Source organism: Salvelinus fontinalis, chromosome 34 (assembly GCF_029448725.1).
Source record: "Salvelinus fontinalis isolate EN_2023a chromosome 34, ASM2944872v1, whole genome shotgun sequence".
NCBI lineage: Eukaryota > Metazoa > Chordata > Actinopteri > Salmoniformes > Salmonidae > Salvelinus > Salvelinus fontinalis.
In genome coordinates this window covers 37,904,670-37,928,269 of record NC_074698.1, presented here as the reverse complement: position 1 = coordinate 37,928,269, position 23,600 = coordinate 37,904,670, and the positions used below count along the sequence as shown (strand labels likewise).

At 45.6% G+C, this 23,600-nt stretch overlaps 1 protein-coding gene across 1 annotated transcript in view; it reads right to left on the bottom strand.

The window, feature by feature from the left end:
- Nucleotides 1-618: 618 nt before the first annotated feature.
- Nucleotides 619-23,600, bottom strand: part of LOC129832799 (transducin beta-like protein 3) — a 38,279-nt gene continuing 15,297 nt past the window's right edge. The window contains exons 7-23 of the mRNA XM_055896800.1: nucleotides 23,376-23,546; nucleotides 22,140-22,215; nucleotides 21,930-22,026; nucleotides 21,375-21,598; nucleotides 20,497-20,638; nucleotides 18,924-18,982; nucleotides 18,296-18,402; nucleotides 18,045-18,180; nucleotides 15,741-15,983; nucleotides 14,669-14,739; nucleotides 14,279-14,435; nucleotides 10,808-10,866; nucleotides 8,927-9,030; nucleotides 5,599-5,670; nucleotides 4,658-4,816; nucleotides 3,048-3,141; nucleotides 619-1,886 (exon numbers count right to left, since the gene is read on the bottom strand). Coding sequence (XP_055752775.1) covers nucleotides 1,481-1,886; nucleotides 3,048-3,141; nucleotides 4,658-4,816; nucleotides 5,599-5,670; nucleotides 8,927-9,030; nucleotides 10,808-10,866; nucleotides 14,279-14,435; nucleotides 14,669-14,739; nucleotides 15,741-15,983; nucleotides 18,045-18,180; nucleotides 18,296-18,402; nucleotides 18,924-18,982; nucleotides 20,497-20,638; nucleotides 21,375-21,598; nucleotides 21,930-22,026; nucleotides 22,140-22,215; nucleotides 23,376-23,546 — 2,377 coding nt within the window. The 3' untranslated portion in view covers nucleotides 619-1,480. The remainder of the gene's footprint in view (nucleotides 1,887-3,047; nucleotides 3,142-4,657; nucleotides 4,817-5,598; nucleotides 5,671-8,926; nucleotides 9,031-10,807; nucleotides 10,867-14,278; nucleotides 14,436-14,668; nucleotides 14,740-15,740; nucleotides 15,984-18,044; nucleotides 18,181-18,295; nucleotides 18,403-18,923; nucleotides 18,983-20,496; nucleotides 20,639-21,374; nucleotides 21,599-21,929; nucleotides 22,027-22,139; nucleotides 22,216-23,375; nucleotides 23,547-23,600) is intronic.

Below are 23,600 nucleotides of genomic sequence, written 5' to 3'. Positions count from 1 at the left end.
CATCCATAGCAAAGCACCCACTTTCTGTCTTGGAGTCACCATTTCTATCCACCACTAGCTTACTATTAATCATACTCTTATACTGTTAGAGCTCTCCCTGAGTCCACTGGCTTATACTGTTAGTGCTCTCCCTGAGTCCACTGGCTTATACTGTTAGAGCTCTCCCTGAGTCCACTGGCTTATACTGTTAGAGCTCTCCCTGAGTCCACTGGCTTATACTGTTAGAGCTCTCCCTGAGTCCACTGGCTTATACTGTTAGTGCTCTCCCTGAGTCCACTGGCTTATACTGTTAGTGCTCTCCCTGAGTCCACTGGCTTATACTGTTAGTGCTCTCCCTGAGTCCACTGGCTTATACTGTTAGAGCTCTCCCTAAAGTGTGACAGAAATACACAGGGTGACAATCTGCTGGTCCAGCCTGTTAAGTCTGGGGTGAAAAGGTCAAGCCTACATTCCTTAACCACATTATTAGACTAGTCCAGCCTGTTAAGCATATTGCTCCTATGGGAGTTGGGAGCATTATGCTCCTATGGGAATTTTATGTTAAGCATTCAAACATACTCTATTACATGAACATATTGGTTGATGGTTCAAATGAATATGAAAAAACACAATAATTACTTCCGCAAGGCACACATTTTATTCCAGATGCATTTGTAATCATGACAAACAAAATATGTTACATAAAGGAGGCGTTTGTTTTTGTTTATGTGGAAGAGCAGGACTGCACAACAATGAACAAATATTAAAATTAATGAGCACTGGTTTCTGTTGAAGAATGGGGAGGAAGTTACGGGTAGAGCCTCGACAATTCCTGACCTGTAGTAGCAGGCTTCCACTAGGTACCAGCAGCAGGCTTCCACTAGGTACCAGCAGCAGGCTTCCACTAGGTACCAGCAGTAGGCTTCCACTAGGTTCCAGCAGCAGGCTTCCACTAGGTACCAGCAGCAGGCTTCCACTAGGTACCAGCAGTAGGCTTCCACTAGGTACCAGCAGTAGGCTTCCACTAGGTACCAGCAGCAGGCTTCCACTAGGTACCAGCAGCAGGCTTCCACTAGGTACCAGCAGTAGGCTTCCACTAGGTTCCAGCAGCAGGCTTCCACTAGGTACCAGCAGCAGGCTTCCACTAGGTACCAGCAGCAGGCTTCCACTAGGTACCAAGTAGCAGGCTTCCACTAGGTACCAGCAGCAGGCTTCCACTAGGTACCAGCAGTAGGCTTCAATTAGCTCCCAGAGTTTTTCCTGATCAGTTAACACGGTTGCCACTATTTATGAGAAATGACACGGTTTTCCAAAATGGCTGCCAGCCAGGCCTATCGACCTCAAAACCAGTTTATTATAAAAGGTCATTCGGGACCTGTTCTCTGTCTGTCAGTGTCTATCAAGCCACACTGTTGCTCCAGGCAGTGGTCCATGCTGAAGGAGATTCCCGCAGGTTCACACCCAGGCATCCTTAGTGGGCTTGGTGTCAGAGAGTCTCCCATCAGCTAATAATTGCCTGGAGGGGTGGAAGGGAGGCTGCAGACAGGAGGATCTGACACTTGGCCATCTTAGCCTCTGTTTGGTCTCCCCGGTCCTCCTCTCCTGAACTCTCCTCACTGCCAGAGTGATGGTTGCCATTTTCTTTTCTGTTCTGTCCATTTTCCACCCTTTGTCCGCTGACTGAGGCTTTCCTGGTGATACTGACTTCATCATCATCCTCCTCCTCCATGTTGGCATCTTCCTCGAGACCACCATCCTCCTCCGCCACTCCCTCATTCCATCTCTGCTCTCCATTCCCCTGTTCCCTAGTCCCATCTCCACCTTCGCCTGGTCGCTTGTCAATCATGAACAGGGGGTGTGGCACCTGAAGAGAGGCAGTGTCCATCTCCTCATCCTGCGAGTCCATACTGTAAAAGGATATGACATCACACATCAGCAACCAACAACAAAGGAGGTCAAATATCCATTTAATTCACGTGTCACACAGACCCATGTTTGCTCTGTCATATTTCCTAAAGCTGGACTCTAGCTGGATTCTTATTGGGTCTTAAGACCATGTTGAAGAATTAGGTTCTGCTGCATACTTCCTATCACATCATACATTGGGGTACTGCAGAAGACATTATCTTTATGCTTGACCCATGACAATGACTTTCTAGATAATGACTTCAAAGAATCATTCTTCAAACCTGTCCCATTCTTCCAGAAGTTTCAGTGTTGATGTACCAGATTGGAGTTTACGTTCCATGGTACAGTATGTGATTGTACAGGACCTGGTTATTGCTGTTAACATTCCTCAATCAGTTTGTTATTCATCATTACAGTGCTGGCAAAGCTTATAAACTGTGTCCCAAATGGCACCCTATTACCTATGTAGTGCACTACTTTAGACCAGAGCCCTAGTGAAAAGCAGTGCACTTGTATATAGGCAATAGGGTGCCATTTAGGAAGCAACCATAGAGAGGGAAATGTGGGTGTGTGTGTGGTTTCAGAATGAAATCTACTACAGTACTTACAGTAAAAACATCAGTTTGGTTACACAGGCATTGGTCTCAAACCACAGATATGTGAAAGTTCTCTCTCTTGCCCAGATTTATTCCTATGAACAACAACAGCCATTGTTCTAGACTCAGATTAGATCTAGAGCAACCTTCGCGTGCCATACTGTCAACGCTGATAGGTCGGATGACTGTGTCCTGCTACGAAGTTACTTAGAAGCCTACAAGGAAACATGAAATCAAATATGTCTTTCACTTCAGAGAAGCGAATCCTAACTATTGCTTAAGTTGAATTTCCACTTCAGTCAATGCATTGATATTGATGGAAGACTAAGTGAAAATTTGACTTAAGCGTATGTTAGAATCTGTTTTAGGGGCGAATCCTGTCATCACCATCAATCCCTATTAAAATAAACTCAAAACAATGCAATTTATGTGTTTTTTATTCTGAATCTTTCTAAAAGCAATGCATTTGAAGAAAACATTTGAAAGTCATTGGGCAGGGCTGTATAGCGTTAGTATAAGCCCTGGATTGTGATTGGTGGCTGTTGTGTTTAAGGTCCTCCTCACCTGACTGGAGCTCCTGTCACTCTCATCTTCTGCCACATGTAGTCCAGGAACATGGAGGCCTGCAGCAGACGGCCTATCCTTTGCATGTGTCTCTCTGGGGGGACAAACAGGGTCAAATCAAACAAGGGAACTGTATCAACAAACAAGTAAAGAGGCGCACACACAATCAGCGGACACCATCACACACACACAATCAGCGGACACCGTCACACACACACACAATCAGCGGACACCGTCACACACACACAATCAGCGGACACCATCACACACACACACACATTCAGCGGACACCATCACACAATCAGCGGACACCATCACAATCAGCGGACACCATCACACACACACAATCAGCGGACACCATCACACACACACAATCAGCGGACACCATCACACACACACAATCAGCAGACACCGTCACACACACACAATCAGCAGACACCGTCACACACACACACAATCAGCGGACACCGTCACACACACACACAATCAGCGGACACCGTCACACACACACAATCAGCGGACACTGTCACACACACACAATCAGCGGACACCATCACACACAATCAGCGGACACCATCACACACAATCAGCGGACACCATCACACACAATCAGCGGACACCATCACACACACACAATCAGCGGACACCATCACACACACACAATCAGCGGACACCATCACACACACACAATCAGCGGACACCGTCACACACACACACACAATCAGCGGACACCGTCACACACACAATCAGCGGACACCATCACACACACACAATCAGCGGACACCATCACACAATCAGCGGACACCATCACAATCAGCGGACACCATCACACACACACAATCAGCGGACACCATCACACACACACAATCAGCGGACACCGTCACACACACACAATCAGCGGACACCGTCACACACACACAATCAGCGGACACCGTCACACACACACACAATCAGCAGACACCGTCACACACACACAATCAGCGGACACTGTCACACACACACAATCAGCGGACACCGTCACACAATCAGAGGACACCATCACACACAATCAGCGGACACCATCACACACAATCAGCGGACACCATCACACACAATCAGCGGACACCGTCACACACACACAATCAGCGGGCACCATCACAAACACACAATCAGCGGACACCACCACACACACACAATCAGCGTTCACCATCACAATCAGCGTACACCGTCACAATCAGCGTACACCGTCACACACACACAATCAGCGGACACCGTCACAGACACACAATCAGCGGACACCGTCACAGACACACAATCAGCGGACACCGTCACACACACACAATCAGCGGACACCGTCACACACACACAATCAGCGGACACACACAATCAGCGGACACCGTCACACACACACAATCAGCGGACACCGTCACACACACACAATCAGCGGACACCGTCACACACACACAATCAGAGGACACTTTCTCTGGCATCAGTGGTTTGATTCCTTCACTATTATTCAGAAATTAAAACATCATACATCATTAGCACAGAGGTAGCGGTCACGTCTGGCGTGAGTCTATACATCAATGTGACTAACACACACTCCTCAGTCCCACTCTTCCCCTCCTCACCAGTGTAAGGTATGAGTCCCTCCAGGTGTGCGCGTGCTCCTTGGTACTGGAGCAGCTCTTCAGGGGAGAGGTGTGTGAGCATCACCTGGATCACAGCCTGGGCGTCCAGACAGCTCCGGGCGTTGGTGTTCCACACAGCACAGTAGCGCAGCATAGACTCTGGGGGGGAGGGAGTAGAGAGAGTCAGGGTTAGGATTACACACCCCATTACCATACAGACCTTTATCACGGACCATTATCACACACGGGCCATTACCATACAAAGACCTTTATCACGGGCCATTAACATACACAGACCTTTATCACGGACCATTATCACACACGGACCATTACCGTACACGGACCTTTATCCCGGGCTATTACCATACACAGACTTTTATCACGGACCATTATCACACACGGACCATTACCATACACGGACCTTTATCCCAGACCATTACCGTACACAGACCTTTATCACGGGACATTACCATACACAGACCTTTATCACGGGCCATTACCATACACAGACCTTTATCACGGCCCATTACCATACACAGACCTTTATCACGGGCCATTACCATACACAGACCTTTATCACGGGCCATTACCATACACAGACCTTTATCACGGCCCATTACCATACACAGACCTTTATCACGGGCCATTACCATACACAGACCATTATCACGGGCCATTACCATACACAGACCATTATCACGGGCCATTACCATACACAGAACCTTTTTTACGGGCCATTACCATACACAGACCTTTATCACGGGCCATTACCATACACGGATCTTTATTATACACAGACCTTTATCACAGACCATTATCAGGTGGCTCCATCACTATATTGAATACCCACCAAGCACAAAACGTTTTCAGAATGTTCTGCAACGTAGTAAAAAGTGTTTTTTTGGGCCAGCTTAGTATATCCCAATCCTTTCTGAGCTCACCTTTCTGGTCCTGGCGCAGCTTCAGCACAGTCTTCTCCAGCTGCTTAGCACCATCTTCCCCCTGGCGGATCGCTAGAGGCCACACAGGAAAGTCACGAGGTCACAGACAGTGCACACAGAGTAACCCACATCAGATATAGAAGCCTACGATCCTAGCATACATAACCAGTGTCATGGCACACAATACATAACCTAAGTTAATGGCCAGTCTATTAAATAATTACATAACTAACTTTCCCTACAAACTGCATTACTTTTGACCAGAGCTCTATGGAAAGCAAAAGTAGTGCACTAGATAGCAAATAGGGTGCCATTTGGGATGCAACCTAGTACGCATCATGACCTAAGTGACCCATCCCGTCTACAACCCCATTCTAGACCCTTTAGTGTCAGTATCACGGTCCATTGTTATTCCAATACAATGACCTCTGACCAATCCTTGACGGTCAAACATGGAACCCAGTCTCTCCCATCCAGTTGTATTAATGGATTTTAACACTAGAAGTGCTGAGGCAGTCATTTTAACTACACATGAATTTAAAATGTGTGTATATACATATACATATATATATACACACACACACACACACACACACACACACACACACACACACACACACACACACACACACACACACATACATATATACACACTGCTCAAAAAGATAAAGGGAACACTTAAACAACACAATGTAACTCCAAGTCAATCACACTTCTGTGAAATCAAACTGTCCACTTAGGAAGCAACACTGATTGACAATAAATTTCACATGCTGTTGTGCAAATGGAATAGACAAAAGGTGCAAATTATAGGCAATTAGCAAGACACCCCCCAAAACAGGAGTGATTCTGCAGGTGGTGACCACAGACCACTTCTCAGTTCCTATGCTTCCTGGCTGATGTTTTGGTCACTTTTGAATGCTGGTGGTGCTCTCACTCTAGTGGTAGCATGAGACGGAGTCTACAACCCACACAAGTAGCTCAGGTAGTGCAGTTCATCCAGGATGGCACATCAATGCGAACTGTGGCAAAAAGGTTTGCTGTGTCTGTCAGCGTAGTGTCCAGAGCATGCAGGCGCTACCAGGAGACAGGCCAGTACATCAGGAGACGTGGAGGAGGCCGTAGGAGGGCAACAACCCAGCAGCAGGACCGCTACCTCCGCCTTTGTGCAAGGAGGTGCACTGCCAGCGCCCTACAAAATGACCTCCAGCAGGCCACAAATGTGCATGTGTCTGCTCAAACGGTCAGAAACAGACTCCATGAGGGTGGTATGAGGGCCCGACGTCCACAGGTGGGGGTTGTGCTTACAGCCCAACACCGTGCAGGACATTTGGCATTTGCCAGAGAACACCAAGATTGGCAAATTCGCCACTGGCGCCCTGTGCTCTTCACAGATGAAAGCAGGTTCACACTGAGCACATGAGCACATGTGACAGACGTGACAGAGTCTGGAGACGCCGTGGAGAACGTTCTGCTGCCTGCAACATCCTCCAGCATGACCGGTTTGGCGATGGGTCAGTCATGGTGTGGGGTGGCATTTCTTTGTGGGGACGCACAGCCCTCCATGTGCTCGCAGGAGGTAGCCTGACTGCCATTAGGTACCGAGATGAGATCCTCAGACCCTTGTGAGACCATATGCTGGCACATGCACATTTGTGGCCTGCTGGAAGTCATTTTGCAGGGCTCTGGCAGTGCACCTCCTTCCACTAAGGCGGGGGGTAGCGGTCCTGCTGCTGGGTTGTAGCCCTCCTACGGCCTCCTCCACGTCTCCTGATGTACTGGCCTGTCTCCTGGTAGCGCCTGCATGCTCTGGACACTACGCTGACAGACACAGCAAACCTTTTTGCCACAGTTCGCATTGATGTGCCATCCTGGATGAACTGCACTACCTGAGCCACTTGTGTGGGTTGTAGACTCCGTCTCATGCTACCACTAGAGTGAGAGCACCGCCAGCATTCAAAAGTGACCAAAACATCAGCCAGGAAGCATAGGAACAGAGAAGTGGTCTGTGGTCACCACCTGCAGAATCACTCCTGTTTTTGGGGGTGTCTTGCTAATTGCCTATAATTTCCACCTTTTGTCTATTCCATTTGCACAACAGCATGTGAAATTTATTGTCAATCAGTGTTGCTTCCTAAGTGGACAGTTTGATTTCACAGAAGTGTGATTGACTTGGAGTTACATTGTGTTGTTTAAGTGTTCCCTTTATTTTTTTGAGCAGTGTATATATATATATATATATATATATATATATATATATATATATATATATATATATATATATATATATGCCATTTTTAAAGCCATTACCGTTCAGTCCTTGACTTTTCCTAAATAAGTATTTTTAACACACGTATGTTATATGTTGTTAGAATTTCAATATGGTAAACAGAATGTGTTCCATGTAGTTTTAAGAGGACATGTTGTTTTGGAGCTGCACTAGTGTGTTGACTATATACACATGATGTTCCCAACACCAACATGCCTAAACACTGAGTATGTGAACACTCCTGTGTTTATAAACTGTACCTTTATTTAGCTCAGAACCTGATCTCTCTCAGGCCATGTTCAATAGGCACGAGACGGAGGTAAAGTGTTCCGAAACGGGCTGGTACTATCGGAACTTGTAAAATAAGAAATATAATTTTTGTTGTGCAACGTTTTGCCCTAATGAACACCACCCAGTCTCTCTCATCCATGATCAATACAAGGAATGTCTAAAACAAGTATGTTCCAATCTTCTTTGTTTCGATAAACAAACACGAAAGTGCACCTATGCACAACTATCTATGTTTTGGCTCAGAAGAAGGTCCATGTAGGGAACATAAAGGCCTGGAATGTGGGTAGAGTGATTTGGTCCATTTAGTCTATTTGCCTCTAAGGCCTTGGTGTCAGACTGTCAGTGGACCTGTCTGTATGCAGGTCACGTCATCCATTAACTTAATGACAGAGAGGTTTAGAGAGTCTGAACTGGTTACTGAGTAATGTTGCTCTATGTAGTCCTCTTTATGTAGAGTTCCCACAGGTCTAGTCTACACTAGTGCCTGGAGGACTGGGGGAGTACTACAGAGGAAACACTAGGATAATAGGTAGTGACAGAGTGGAAGGTGAGTGACAACATTAGCAATGTGGAATCCAGCAGCTATTTCTGGAGACGTGAGGAAGAATCTGGAGGATCAACATGCTGTATGTACAGTGTGGAGAAAACATGTGAGAGACTAGAGACAGAGGGTAGAGAAATGTACCTTTGATGATGTGGAGCACGGTGTGTGAGTGTGTGTGGATGTGTAGTAGGATATAGAAGAAGCGCGAGAGGACAGAAGTATACCTTTAATGACTTTGAGCACAGTGTGTGGCTGGTCCAGGGAGATGGCCAGGCCCAGAGCCTTCAGGTACTTCTTCTCATGAAGCAGGTTAGACAACTCCTGTTTCCTGCACAACACAACAACACACCACTACATCTGAAAGTAGAAAAACCGGGGCTGCGTTCATTACGCACAAAACAGGACTGAGACAATGAGGGACCACCTGGATTTTTCCAATAAGAAACGCACATTTTTGTTTCCAATTGCAAAATGTCTTAAAACGTTAGCGTGTCCTAATAAACACGACCCAGAAAAGACACACAAACATGCGCACAAAGGCGCGCATTCACAACTCCTATGGTAATCACTATGTTCTTCTCTCTCTCTCGCTCTGGCATCAGTGGTTTGATTCCTTCACTATTATTCAGAAATTAAAACATCATACATCATCTGCACAGAGGTCAGTCCATAGGAGTTGCTGTCTTCACCTAAATGTTAAGGAATCAGATGAAGTGGTGGCGACGTTCAGAAGCAAGATATAATACACGCTCATTGTCACACACCAGCTCTTTATTTAGCCGGGGGCTGTTTCCTTAAGACGGAGGTACAATTTCTGCAGAATTACCGCAGCCATTAGCTCAGCTGGGTGGTCCATGCACAGAGGCACACTACACTGTATGAAAAACCAGTGGTGGGTGGACAGTCTTATCAATCCCCGTGGTTATCCTTACATATGGTTCCAGATAACAGGTCGTGACTTTTAAAAGGAACGCTAACAGGTGGGCCAAAGGGAAGACAACATTTCTATGTCTGGACCTCCGCCTGTGTGTGTGTGTGTGTGTGTGTTTAGAAGTAAGTAAATAGAACATGTTATCCCCCTGGACTTCTTTCCAACATGACCTCTAGTGTGGTTAGGCAGTGGGCAAACATTGGTCTAACAAACCCTTGATCTGTAGATATTTATCAGCTGTTGGAAGGAGCAGCTGGGTCTACAAAGTGGGTCATAGTGTTAAAACTCTGAATACTAACCCCTCACCAACCACGACCCGAAACTAAACCACTGACCCTAAAGTGAACCGCTGATACTAAAATTAACCACTTACCCTAAACTGACCACTGAAAGTAAACCAAATTCCAGTTCCAAATTGTCCTCATTGAAAAACATTGATGAATTGGAATTTCAGTGCATTTGCTGAACCACCTACATGTAAAACCTATATATGCAGACTGTGTCCCAAGCAAACATCACACCCACAACATTTGTGTTTGTCAGCACAATGCTCCAACCAACTGAACTATATGTACTGAAGGATGTTTTAATGTCCAGTTGATATCTGTATTGAAGGATGTTTTAACGCCCAGTTGATTTCTGTATTGAAGGATGTTTTAATGCCCAGTTGTTATCTGTATTGAAGGTGAAGGATGTTTTAACGCCCAGTTGATTTCTGTATTGAAGGATGTTTTAATGCCCAGTTGTTATCTGTATTGAAGGTGAAGGATGTTTTAACGCCCAGTTGATATCTGTATTGAAGGATGTTTTAACGCCCAGTTGATATCTGTATTGAAGTATGTTTTAACACCCAGTTGATATCTGTATTGAAGTATGTTTTAACGCCCAGTTGATATCAGTATTGAAGGATGTTTTAATGCCCAGTTGATATCTGTATTGAAGTATGTTTTAACACCCAGTTGATATCTGTATTGAAGTATGTTTTAACGCCCAGTTGATATCTGTATTGAAGGATGTTTTAACATCCAGTTGATATCTGTATTGAAGGATGTTTTAATGCCCAGTTGATATCTGTATTGAAGGTGAAGGATGTTTTAATGCCCAGTTGATATCTGTATTGAAGGTGAAGGATGTTTTAATGCCCAGTTGATATCTGTATCGAAGGTGAACTCACTTGAGTATCTGGTCTTCCTGCTTCGCCTGCTCCTCTGCCTGCTCCACCTCTGTCACGTCCTACAGGGGAAAGGCACACACAACACATTTATCATGTCACTCATTCAATTTATACAACAACATAAGTCTGGCTAACAGTTCTAGATTTGCCATACAAATATACCCCAGTTTTAAATACATATAGCATCTAGTTTAAAACTTAACCCGAATCGCTAGACGATCTAGGATGGGTGTGACAATAGTTGGAATAGTTAGAGTACCAAGACACTCCCTAAACTAGTTTACATTAACTCAGTATTCACACCTTTCATTAATCCTTTTCATAAAGATCTGAAACGCAATGGACATCACGACCAAGTTCAAAATCCAGTCTGGTGTCATTCCTGAATCATTCTTGGCATGAAGTGGCACACGAGGCATTGCCTGGTTTCATTAGCTTTGAGGCACACTTATGTAACAGACTGAATTCCCATCTTTCATAATACAGGCAGGTATGTCGCATACAAAAGGATGGCCAACTATCTCCATGACAAGTATTTACCACTGCATCCTGGCAGAGGGAGGTGTTATACTGACAGCATGAAGACCTTTATTCAGCTGAAGGCTGCTTCCTTTATGCAGAGGTCACTCATGTGCACACAAACACGTGCTTGCACACACACCTGCCAACTCCTATGGTCATTGTCATATTTTTTCCTCTCTCTTTCTGGCTTCAGTGGTTTGATTCCTTCACTATTATTCAGAAATTAAAAGATCATACATCATCTGCATAGAGGTAGCGGTCACGTTTGGAGTTACTATGACAATAGGAGTTGTCGTCTTCTCCTAAACATCAAGGAATCAGATGGTGGTAACATGCAGCACATGATACAGTACACAATCATTGCCACACCAGCTTTTTATTTGATGTTTCCTTAAGGTACAATTTCTGTAGAATAACCACAGCCATGAGGTCATGAGGCTTCCAAATCATCATCATGAAACCTGTTACCAATGCCTAGGGGAGTTATACCTGGAAATGACATGGTACTCACTGTGAGGTTAACAGGAAGTAATGCAATGGTATGAGCTCTTTCCATGACATAGACCGAAGAGAAAGTTAGTGTTTGATAAGATTAGACTCTCTCAGGGGACCCTATTTAAATTTTAGAGGACCCCAAGTTTGGGAACCACTTCACTCCCTGCTTGCTTCAATGCTTCCTCTCTCTGTGCATCTCCTTTGCCTCCTTCATTGCAGCGTGACTCACCACCGTCTCACTACAAAGAACATTTATTTTGTTATGAGAACGTATAGTAGCCAATCTTTTGATTATAGCTAGCTTAATTTCAGTCAACTACTCCTGCTGGAGGTCAGGCTCTGTTCAACGTTAGCTTCTAACTTCATCCTTCTAGCCAGCTAGTTAGCTAGCTACCTGGCTAATAGCCAGAGGCATTGAGCTACATAGCTAGCTAGACATCTGACTGAAGTATCAGCGACTATTTACCAGTTGTACACTCATTCTCTGAGAGTCAGGGGGGGTTGTTTGGTGGGTGTCTGTTGACACGGCAGGAGTTGAGGGATGTTAAAATAACCGTTTACCCTCCACTACATCCTTGGTTGGGTCTGGCAAAACCCAGACATAAATGTCAATATCTTGCCAGGCAGGGTTGAATCTACATTTGCCCGCCATTTTAGCTATCAATGTGACGTTTGGTGGCGCCTAATCAGTCAGTTCTGTACCTGCCTGGCTAAGTGGCAGTGTTTATTTTTATTTTACCTTTATTTAACTAGGCAAGTCAGTTAAGAATAAAATCTTATTTTCAATGACGGCCTAGGAACAGTGGGTTAACTGCCTTGATCAGGGGCTAACAACAGATTTTTACCTTGTCAGTTCGGGGATTCAATCTTGCAACCTTTCGGTTACTGGCCCAACACTAACCACTAGGCTACCTGCCGCCCAGTGTGGGTGGAATGAGAGAGCTCACCTGGCAACCAGAGCACGAGACACTGCCTGGAAATTAACTTGCAAGACCAATACATTTTTCCAATATTTTTCATATTTCATCATTTTCTGTTCTCCTTTCAGTACCAACTTGAGAAAACTTCAGATTTTCAAGGTATTCCAGTACTTCAAGCACCTTGTGTGAACCTTGTTGGACTCAGCCAGGACACAGGAAATGGAGCTAGCAACAGTGTTGCCAACAAAATTTCAGGATAAGTTGCTAGAGGCAGGTTGATTTGTTGCTAAAAGTTGCTAAATGACGTTGTGATGTCATTGCGTGATAACGTAAAACTGCGTCATTACGTAGAATACACAATAACGTTACTCAAATTAAATGGCCATCTCGGCAAAAAATATGATTTGACATTTGTTCAGGTACAGACTCCAACTCTTTTCTGTACATTTTTGATTGAGGCATGTTGATTGATTTTGTAAGTTTTGTTCAAGATCAAACATTCGTGACCAACTATATTCATTGGGTTTGTCTCGTGGAACACGTACTACTGCTGCTGCAGTCAACCAACAATGATTTGCAATTTGCTGAAATTGCTGCTGGCTGGGCACGAGCTGAGCGCCTGCTGCTGACGTCACTCACAATGCACTTTTGCAGCCAGGCACGTGTGTTGTGACTGAGTGTGTGACAGAGAAAATCGTTTGTGTCATTTAGAGGGAAAATGCCTGCATTTTAGCGTTTGAGTCACTTTTCAAAAGTTGCTAAAAGTTCCAAATACATTTTTTAAAGTAGCTAAATTTGTTGCTAGGTGCTGTTTGAAAAAAAAGTTGCCAGGGTAGTCTGAAAAGTTGCTAAATCTAGCAACAAAATTGCTAAGTTGGCATCACTGGCTGGCAATGCTCCTATCACAAGTTTTTATAGGGGCAATACAGCTGGTTATCTACTCATTTACAGGTAAGAATGTGACTAATAGCATTTCTAGTAATTATATTTCTATGGTGTCGGTACTGGTGGAGTTACCCAAGCCTGAGTTCTGCAAACTACATTACTCTCCTGCCCAAGGCCTTGTCCCTCATGGATCTACCCCAGGTAGGTACGCCTTGTTCTAAGGCCTTGTCGCTCATGGATCTACCCCAGGTAGGTACGCCTTGTTCTAAGGCCTTGTCCCTCATGGATCTACCCCAGGTAGGTACGCCTTGTTCTAAGGCCTTGTCACTCATGGATCTACCCCAGGTAGGTACGTCTCTTTCTAAGGCCTTGTATCTCATGGATCTACCCCAGGTAAGTACGCCTTGTTCTAAGGTGTTGGTGGGAGATGTCAAGACTTTGAAGCACTTTGTGACAACTGCTGATAAAAATATATATTTTGAAATAGATTAGACTGACTGACTGGTTGGTGGATTAATTGACTTACAGTATATGTACTATATTAACCGGGTCATAACGTCGTTTCCAACTGGATGAGCTTTACATGCATTTCTAATTATTCAAACTCAATCAAATCAGTGAGCGTCAGTCGGTTAGGGCCAGTACTGACCGTCCACACAGTAATGTTGGAGTCGGCCGAGGCGGTGACAACGCGGTCGTCCTTCCTGGTGGCGTGGAGACCCCACACCTTGTCCTGGTGGGCATCCAGCGTCTTCACACACTCATTGGTCTTGATGGTCCACAGCTTGACCAGCCCATCTGACCCACTGGAGAGACAGAGGGAAGAGAGAGAGACGGGCGGAGAGGAAAAAAGGGAAAGAGAGCGAGAGAGGGGCGAGCAGAGCGTGTGTGAGAGAAAGAGACTCAAAAGATTGAGAGGGTGGGAGAGAGAGAGATGTGTTTTAAGGGAAAAAACAGTATAACCAATGCTTGGGATGTGATATTGGCATGCTACCATAAGAATTCTGGAAGGATAAAAACACTAAAGTGTGTGTCGTACCTTGTGAGTAGCTGAGTCCCTCTGCTCACAAAGATGAGCTTCAGCACAGAGGCATCGTGGCCTTCAAACGTCTGCAAGACACAACATGCCACACCAGTTTCACTGCCAGAGAATGGCCAGATATAACTTCAATTTCTTCCACCAGGGCACGTAGTCAAAAAGCGTCAGTGAGTAGGAGTGCTCCTATCACAAGTATACGGGCCCACGCCACACGTGCGCTTTGAGCAGGTTGGCATTTATTGTGATGACACATGTACTGGAGGCAGCTCTGCGGGGTAGTCACTAGCTGGCACAGCCACAGACAACAAATCAGATTTTAAACCTAAACCTAACCTTTTTACAATATAGCCAATTTTTACTTTTGCCACTGGTCCATCTAGGGAAAAATATAAAAAAATAAAAAAAATAAATTGCTGTTCTGCCTCCAGGACAAGACTGATGACAAACGTCAACCTGCGAATTTTGTGGCCATTCATTTGTGACAGAGCAAAAGGCTATATTGGATTTCCGATGAGAGGTTAATTAAAAAGACTAACGGGTGTTTTAGATAACATTTGAAGATACTGTACATAACAAACCAAGGCACGCCATTTCATCAGGTTCTGTTGTTCCTGTGTTCCAGAACAGTTCCATACAGGAGACCATGACTGTTCAAAGAATGTGTCACTCACAAAGGGCAGAAAGGATATCGTGGGAGGGAGCCACAAGTTGAACACAACCTCCCTCCATGAGCCATTATATTAGTGCATAAAGCTACTATGTGGTGATAACGTCATCTACTAACAATGATCACTCACAACTACCATTCAATACATGGTTCATTTGGTTTTAATTGGTTTGACGAGTGTTCGGGAGTGCCAAGGTAATGGAGGAACTAAAATGGGGTTGATTATCTCATACCTACTGTACGAGGGAAATGAGCAATTGATGAGCAACGTAAAATATGTAAATTCTTGCAAATGTAAATTCTTACAAATATAAGAATTAAACACGTCACATAAACACACGCACACGCAAACTAGCAATCATACACGCACACCCCTACCTCCCACCCTCACCACCCCTCACCCACCTTGAGGCAGCTGAAGTCCTGGAGGCTCCAGAGCTTGACAGAGCCGTCAGCTGAGGAGGATGCCAGCACCTGGTCCATGGGAGAGAACTGGACACACCAGACCCCCCGGCGGTGGCCCCGGAACACCCCCAGAAGGGCCAGGTCGGCCCCGGGGGCCCCCAGGGACCACAGCTTGGCCAGGCGGTCCTGGGAACCAGACACCAAGAGCTTGTCGTTGGGGGACACTGCCACGCTGTTCACATCCTGGGGAGGGAGGGGGAGAGAGAAATGGAAGGTTATGGGGTCAGTGTGACACAAAGCAGGGATCAAAACAAAGGGGAAATTAGAAAGTGACAGATGACAAATAGAAAGTGGGGTTAAAAAAGGAAGTAGAGAGGGGTTTGAGAGAAAGAGGGTGGCCAGGGGGAGAGGATGGGGAATAGGAGGGTGAGAGACAGGGAGGAACAAGACCTACCGAACACATAGTCCTTTCTTCCTTCTCAAGTATACATTTCACAGAACAGGCACCCACATTATACATAGAAACCTCAAACCATCTATGTTGTGAGTGCATTTTTATGACAACAATAGTTCATACAGACAAAGGAGCCCACAACAGGACATTATCAGCTGGGACTTTGACTTCCTTATGAGGAAAGCTATATATATATTCCCATCACAGTGAACAAATCAAGCACCTGAGTCACCAGACAAACAGTCTTATCACTACAGCGTATCTGTCAGTTTACCTACCAGTATGGAGCACCTGTGAACGTGCTTCTAGACATGTGTTAGTGTGTGTCCTTGTGTTTGTGCTTTTGTGTGGGTGGGTATGTGTTTGTGCTTTTGTGTGGGTGGGTATGTGTCTGTACAGTTATGTGTCCTTGTTGAAACCAATTGAACTAAATGAACTACAAACAAATTCCAGAAAATGATGTCATGGCTTTTGAAGCTTCTGATAGGCTAATTGACATCATTTGAGTCAATTGGAGGTGTACATGTGGATATATTTCAAGGCCTACCTTCAAACTCAGTGCCTTTTGGACATCATGGGAAAATCAAAAGAAATCAGACCTTAGAAAAGAAATTGGAGACCTCCACAAGTCTGGTTCATCCTTGGGAGCAATTTCCAAACGCCTGAAGGTACCACGTTCATCTGTACAAACAATAGTACGCAAGTATAAACACCATGGGACCACGCCGCCGTCATACCGCTCAGGAAGCAGACGCGTTCTGTCTCCTAGAGATGAAAGTACCTCGTTGCGAAAAGTGAAAATCAATCCCAGAACAACAGCAAAGGACCTTGTGAAGATTCTGGAGGAAACAGGTACAAAAGCATCTATATCCACAGTAAAACGAGTCCTATATCGACATAACCTGAAAGGCCGCTCAGCAAGGAAGAAGCCACTGCTCCAAAACCGCCATAAAAAAGCCAGACAACGGTTTGCAACTGCACATGGGGACAAAGATCGTACTTTTTGGAGAAATGTCCTCTGGTCTAATGAAATAAAAATAGAACTGTTTGGCCATAATGATCATTGTTATGTTTGGAGGAAAAAGGGGGAGGCTTGCAAACCGAAGAACACCATTCCAACCGTGAAGCACAGGGGTGGTAGCATCATGTTGTGGGGTGCTTTGCTGCAGGAGGGACTGGTGCACTTCACAAAATAGATGGCATCATGAGGACGGAAAATTATGTGGATATATTGAAGCAACATCTCAAGACATCAGTCAGGAAGTTAAAGCTTGGTCGCAAATGGGTCTTCCAAATGGACAATGACCCCAAGCATACTTCCAAAGTTGTGACAAAATGGCTTAAGGACAACAAAGTCAAGATATTGGAGTGGCCAACACAAAGCCCTGACCTCAATCTTATAGAAAATTTGTGTGCAAAACTGAAAAAGGGTCTGAAAAAGGAGGTCTACAAACCTGATTCAGTTACACCAGCTCTGTCAGGAGGAATGGGCCAAAATTCACCCAACCTATTGTGGGAAGCTTGTGGAAGGCTACCCGAAACGTTTGACCCAAGTTAAACAATTTAAAGGCAATGGTACCAAATGCTAATTGAGTGTATGTAAACTTCTGACCCACTGGGAATGTGATGAAAGAAATAAAAGCTGAAATAAATCATTCTACTATTATTCTGACATTTCACATCCTTACAATAAAGTAGTGATCCTAACTGACCTAAGACAGGGAATTTTTACTAGGATTGAATGTCAGGAATTGTAAAAAACTGAGTTTAAATGTATTTGGCAAAGGTGTATGTAAACTTCTGACTTCAACTGTATGATGCTTGAATGTATGTGAATGCGCGTGGCATACTTTGTCATGTGCCTTCTCTGTGACCCGGGCGGTCAGCTGGAATATGTCACCGTCTGTTTCCGGGATGGTCTCTGGGAGATCCCACACCTTGATGGTGCAGTCCTGACTACCAGACACCACAAACGACTCCTTCATCCTGAAAAAAAGAGAGAAACACATTGGATATTGGCATTCCCAATAGTGAAGAAATGTGCATCCACAGAGGGCCTCCAGGGTCAGAACTGAGGAGACCCTGGTGTGTAGTGGTTTACCTGGAGCAGGTGATGGAACCCACAGCGTTAGCATGGCTGCAGCCCTGGGCCACACAACACACCTGACCACTGTCTGGATCCTGTCTCCACACACGCACTGACTTATCCTGGGGGGAAAGAAAGAATAAAATATTATATACGAGAGAGCGAGAAAGCGAGAGGACACTGATTTATCCTGTACACATAGAGACAGAGAGAGAGAACACTGACTTCTCCTGTACACAGAGAGAGAAGGGACCCTGGTTAGAGGGAGTGTGTATTATGTGTGTGTGTTTGTGCTGTTTTGCCAACTGGCATCAGTGGTTTGATTCCATCACTATTATACAGAAATTAAAACATCATACATCATTAGCACAGAGGTCATTGTCACGTTTGGCATAACTATGACCATAGGAGTTGGCAAAACGGCACAAACAGATCTGGGACCAGGCTAGGGTTCAATAGTATTGATTAGATGCTACTGGTTAGTAGGGAGTGTGTGTGTGTGTAGGTATGTATGAATGTGTTTGTGTACGTGTGGATTTCATCCTACTCTGTTGACGAAAGGTTGAGGAGAGGATTCCATTCGTAAATGAGGAATGGTGAACATTCCTGATGAAACAAGGAAACAGTCAAGCTGTAGCCTCACCTTTGCACAGCTCACAAACAGGGACCCTTTCTTGAACACGTCGAGTGACAGGACGGTATCTGTGGAGGAGAAAGGAAAGGTCAACCCTTCTGAAAAGCGGCGAGCCAGGTGAGAAAAGAGCAACTCTCTCAACGTCAGTCAAACTGTCAAACCAGACCAGTTACCAAGCTATCAGTGTCTCTAATCCTGAATGGCAGTAACTCTGTCTGACTGATTGCTCAGTTTATCAGGCTTCTTAGGCTTCTTGTAAATACCTTCACAGATACAATTTAATTAGAATCCCTCCAATCGCCATGGTTTAGAAAGACTTCCAAGGCTTACATACCGTATATGTTGCATCCTTGCAGGGTGGAGATATTCTACAGACCCACTGCAGGGTGGAGATATTCTACAGACCCGCTGCAGGGTGGAGATATTCTACAGACCCGCTGCATGGTGGAGATATTCTACAGACCCTCTGCAGGGTGGAGATATTCTACAGACCCGCTGCAGGGTGGAGATATTCTACAGACCCGCTGCAGGGTGGAGATATTCTACAGACCCGCTGCAGGGTGGAGATATTCTACAGACCCGCTGCAGGGTGGAGATATTCTACAGACCCGCTGCAGGGTGGAGATATTCTACAGACCCGCTGCAGTGTGGAGATATTCTACAGACCCGCTGCAGGGTGGAGATATTCTACAGACCCGCTGCAGGGTGGAGATATTCTACAGACCCGCTGCAGGGTGGAGATATTCTACAGACCCGCTGCAGGGTGGAGATATTCTACAGACCCGCTGCAGGGTGGTGATATTCTACAGACCCGCTGCAGGGTGGAGATATTCTACAGACCCGCTGCATGGTGGAGATATTCTACAGACCCGCTGCAGGGTGGAGATATTCTACAGACCCGCTGCAGGGTGGAGATATTCTACAGACCCGCTGCAGGGTGGAGATATTCTACAGACCCGCTGCATGGTGGAGATATTCTACAGACCCGCTGCATGGTGGAGATATTCTACAGACCCGCTGCATGGTGGAGATATTCTACAGACCCGCTGCATGGTGGATATATTCTACAGACCCGCTGCAGGGTGGAGATATTCTACAGACCCGCTGCAAGGTGGAGATATTCTACAGACCCGCTGCAGGGTGGAGATATTCTACAGACCCGCTGCAGGGTGGAGATATTCTACAGACCCGCTGCAGGGTGGAGATATTCTACAGACCCGCTGCAGGGTGGAGATATTCTACAGACCCGCTGCAAGGTGCAGTTTGGGGATCAGTGTTTCACACAGCAACTCTGCCTCCTCCTGGTAAATCTTCAGAACTGTCCAGATGTTCTATTGAGTGAGGTACTAGATCATCTGGGTGAAATATTAACTATAAGTTGTTGGCATTAATGTTAGAACTGGGCTGAACGGAGCTGCCAGATTCAAAAGAAACAAACAATATACTTATTCTGAGAACTATTATTCTCAGTTTCTAACCTTTTTACAAATGTGAATTAGGTTTCCATTCCATCTTCCTACCTAGTGAAAACCCCATACAGACAAGCAGAGAGGTGCTGCCCTCTGTTGGTCAGAGGACTCACCTGTGTGTCCGTAGAGGATCTTACAGCTGCTGGTGGCCAGGTCAAACACCTTGAGCTGGGAGCTGTTGGTCGCCACGACAATGTGAGTGTCACCCTTGCCCAGAAACTTCACATCAAGGACCTCATCATTGAAGCCAACAAACTGGGGGTGGAGAGAGAACATTAGAGAATGAACACCAGCAACACAGAAGCAAGGCTCTTGATCCAAATAAACCATCAGCATGGGAGAAAACATCTTCAAACAAACAGAAGACCTACCATCTGAACCATAAGAACAATCCTAACATCCCTTTCACCCCCCCACCCTCCTGTTGCTGTGTGGTGAAGGAGGGCAGCTGGCAGAGACCTTGTTATCAGTTACCCTCCTGTTGCTGTGTGGTGAAGGAGGGCAGCTGGCAGAGACCTTGTTATCAGTTACCCTCCTGTTGCTGTGTGGTGAAGGAGGGCAGCTGGTAGAAACCTTGTTATCAGTTACCCTCCTGTTGCTGTGTGGTGAAGGAGGGCAGCTGGCAGAGACCTTGTTATCAGTTACCCTCCTGTTGCTGTGTGGTGAAGGAGGGCAGCTGGCAGAGACCTTGTTATCAGTTACCCTCCTGTTGCTGTGTGGTGAAGGAGGGCAGCTGGCAGAGACCTTGTTATCAGTTACCCTCCTGTTGCTGTGTGGTGAAGGAGGGCAGCTGGTACCCACCTGTTGCTGTGTGGTGAAGGAGGGCAGCTGGTACCCACCTGTTGCTGTGTGGTGAAGGAGGGAAGCTGGTACCCACCTGTTGCTGTGTGGTGAAGGAGGGCAGCTGGTACCCACCTGTTGCTGTGTGGTGAAGGAGGGCAGCTAGTACCCACCTGTTGCTGTGTGGTGAAGGAGGGCAGCTGGTACCCACCTGTTGCTGTGTGGTGAAGGAGGGCAGCTGGTAGAGCAGGATGTTATGTTCTGCTGTGACCGTGGCCAGCCTGAGGGAAGAGGGCAGGGGCAGACAGTAGGTGAGGCTCCGGGGGTCTCCATACTCTTCTCCCCCCTCCTCGGAGCCCCCCGCGGGGGGAGCGGAGGGGAGCGTCTGGGCGAACACACAGCGGGCCGAGCTGGCATCCCACACCCTCAACACACCTGGAGAGAGAGAATCCCTTTAGTGGGGGTCTTTGATTGGGCTTGCTCCCTGTGTTGTTCTGGCTAACTATAAAATTATGATCATCTCTTATTGGCTGCTAAAACTATACACTAGTCTCATTCAGTATTATCTAGCTATATTGGTGGGCAAACTCCTCCACATGCATCCACCATCTAGCCTGGGGATTGTTGGAGTAAGGAGAAGTGGCCCCTAGACACTGATCTGAGTCAGCTTTGCATTTTCCCCCACTAATGGTTAAGGTTAGGGAAGTTGATCCTAGATATGTACCTAGGGGGAACTTCACCCAGGAGCGGGACTGTAAGCACATACCTTTGCTGCCTGCTGTGATGAAGTGGATCTCTTTAGTTTTCACCCCGATCTCAGAGAAATCTTCGTCCTCAGGGAGCAGCACAACACTCTCCACAGCCTGGCGAGGGAAGCAACGCATTTCATGCAATTAGGCTGATGATACACCAATCAACTTTTAGTTGCAAAAGCCATTCTAAAACAACTCTGGAAGAAAGTAGAGTATGAGAGTACCTCATAGACGGGCACTGTCCTCCTGGCAGTCCTGCTCTTCAGATCCCACACTGTGCAGATCTTGTCCCTGCCAGAGCTGCAACCAAACAAGCATCCAACATTCAGCTAGCTCGAAATGAACTGATCAGCTGTGATGAGGTCTAAAGCTGTGGTTTTTAACCTGTGGTCCGCGGGGGTACTGCAGGTGAGCCGCAAAATAAATAAATAAATATTATTTTTTATAATAACAGTTGGGAGTATTCATGGGATTATTAATGCGATTATATGCAATTTGACATTACTTTTCACAAAGCTTTTTACATTTTTATAACAGGCCTTTGATGGGTTACATTTGTGATCAAATAGGCTAAATTTGACCAGCAAAATATTTTATGTTAATAAAAATCTTTGCGACTCCACAAATGGAGGTCCTCAAGAGCTTTGATGGTGATTTGATGGTCCCCGGAATGGAAAAGATTTGAAACCACTGGTCTAGAGTAGTTCCAAACACTAAATTGACGCATGAATTGAATATCTTGGACAACACTGCACCAATAGCTCACCATGTTGTTTTGGCTATGATAGGTAGGTACTAGGTATAGCCTGGTACCAGATCTGTAAGTGCCGTTTGGTTTCTTTCAGCACAATTCTTCAGAAATGAAAACAATATACATGATCTGCAGAGGTCCATAGGAGTTGGAGCAACACAAACAGATCTGAGACCAGCCTAGGGTATGATAGGTGTCAGAAGGCAGGTTCCTAATGACCCAGGTTTATTCAGCAGCAGCAATGTCGCAAAAAAGATATATTATTGCGACATATATAATAGAAACGGCAGATATGAGACATTTTCTTAAGATTGACAAAAAATATATAATTTTGACTGGGATGGATTTTTCTTTATTGCAACAAATTATGGAAACTGTGTTTTTCAAATAAATGAAGATTGCCGAATAATTCTGAAGGTACTTTTTTGGTTTGACGTCATTACGTCCAGTTGTTTTTATCAACACAAGATAGTTAAATGGAAACGCACCCAGCAGGCAATTGTCTCATCTATTTTCTATGTAAACTTTCAAAAAAACAAACAGTGAATGGAAACCTAGCCAGAGAGTGGTAGGAGCAGGCCAGTCAGCTCAGCTGTCCTACAGTACAGCAGGTTTAGATCTCGGTCTGCTCTACTGTAGAGCTCTTTCTAACAACTGTTGATGTAAAAAGAGCTGCAGAAAAGAAACCGTTGACTGATTGTTACAGTACCTGACCATGGAGGCTCCATCGGGGGTGAAGGCCAGGGAGGTGACAGGGCTGTAGTGGCTCTGCAGCACGCACAGACACTGGCTGGAGCGCAGGTCCCACATCCTGATGCCACAGTCTGACGCTGAGGAGAAGAGCTGCAGTAGACTTATGTCTGGGTGGAACTCCACCAGGCTGCAGGGCAGGAGGAGGACAACGTGAGTGTTTGAGATCATTGCAGTCGGATTG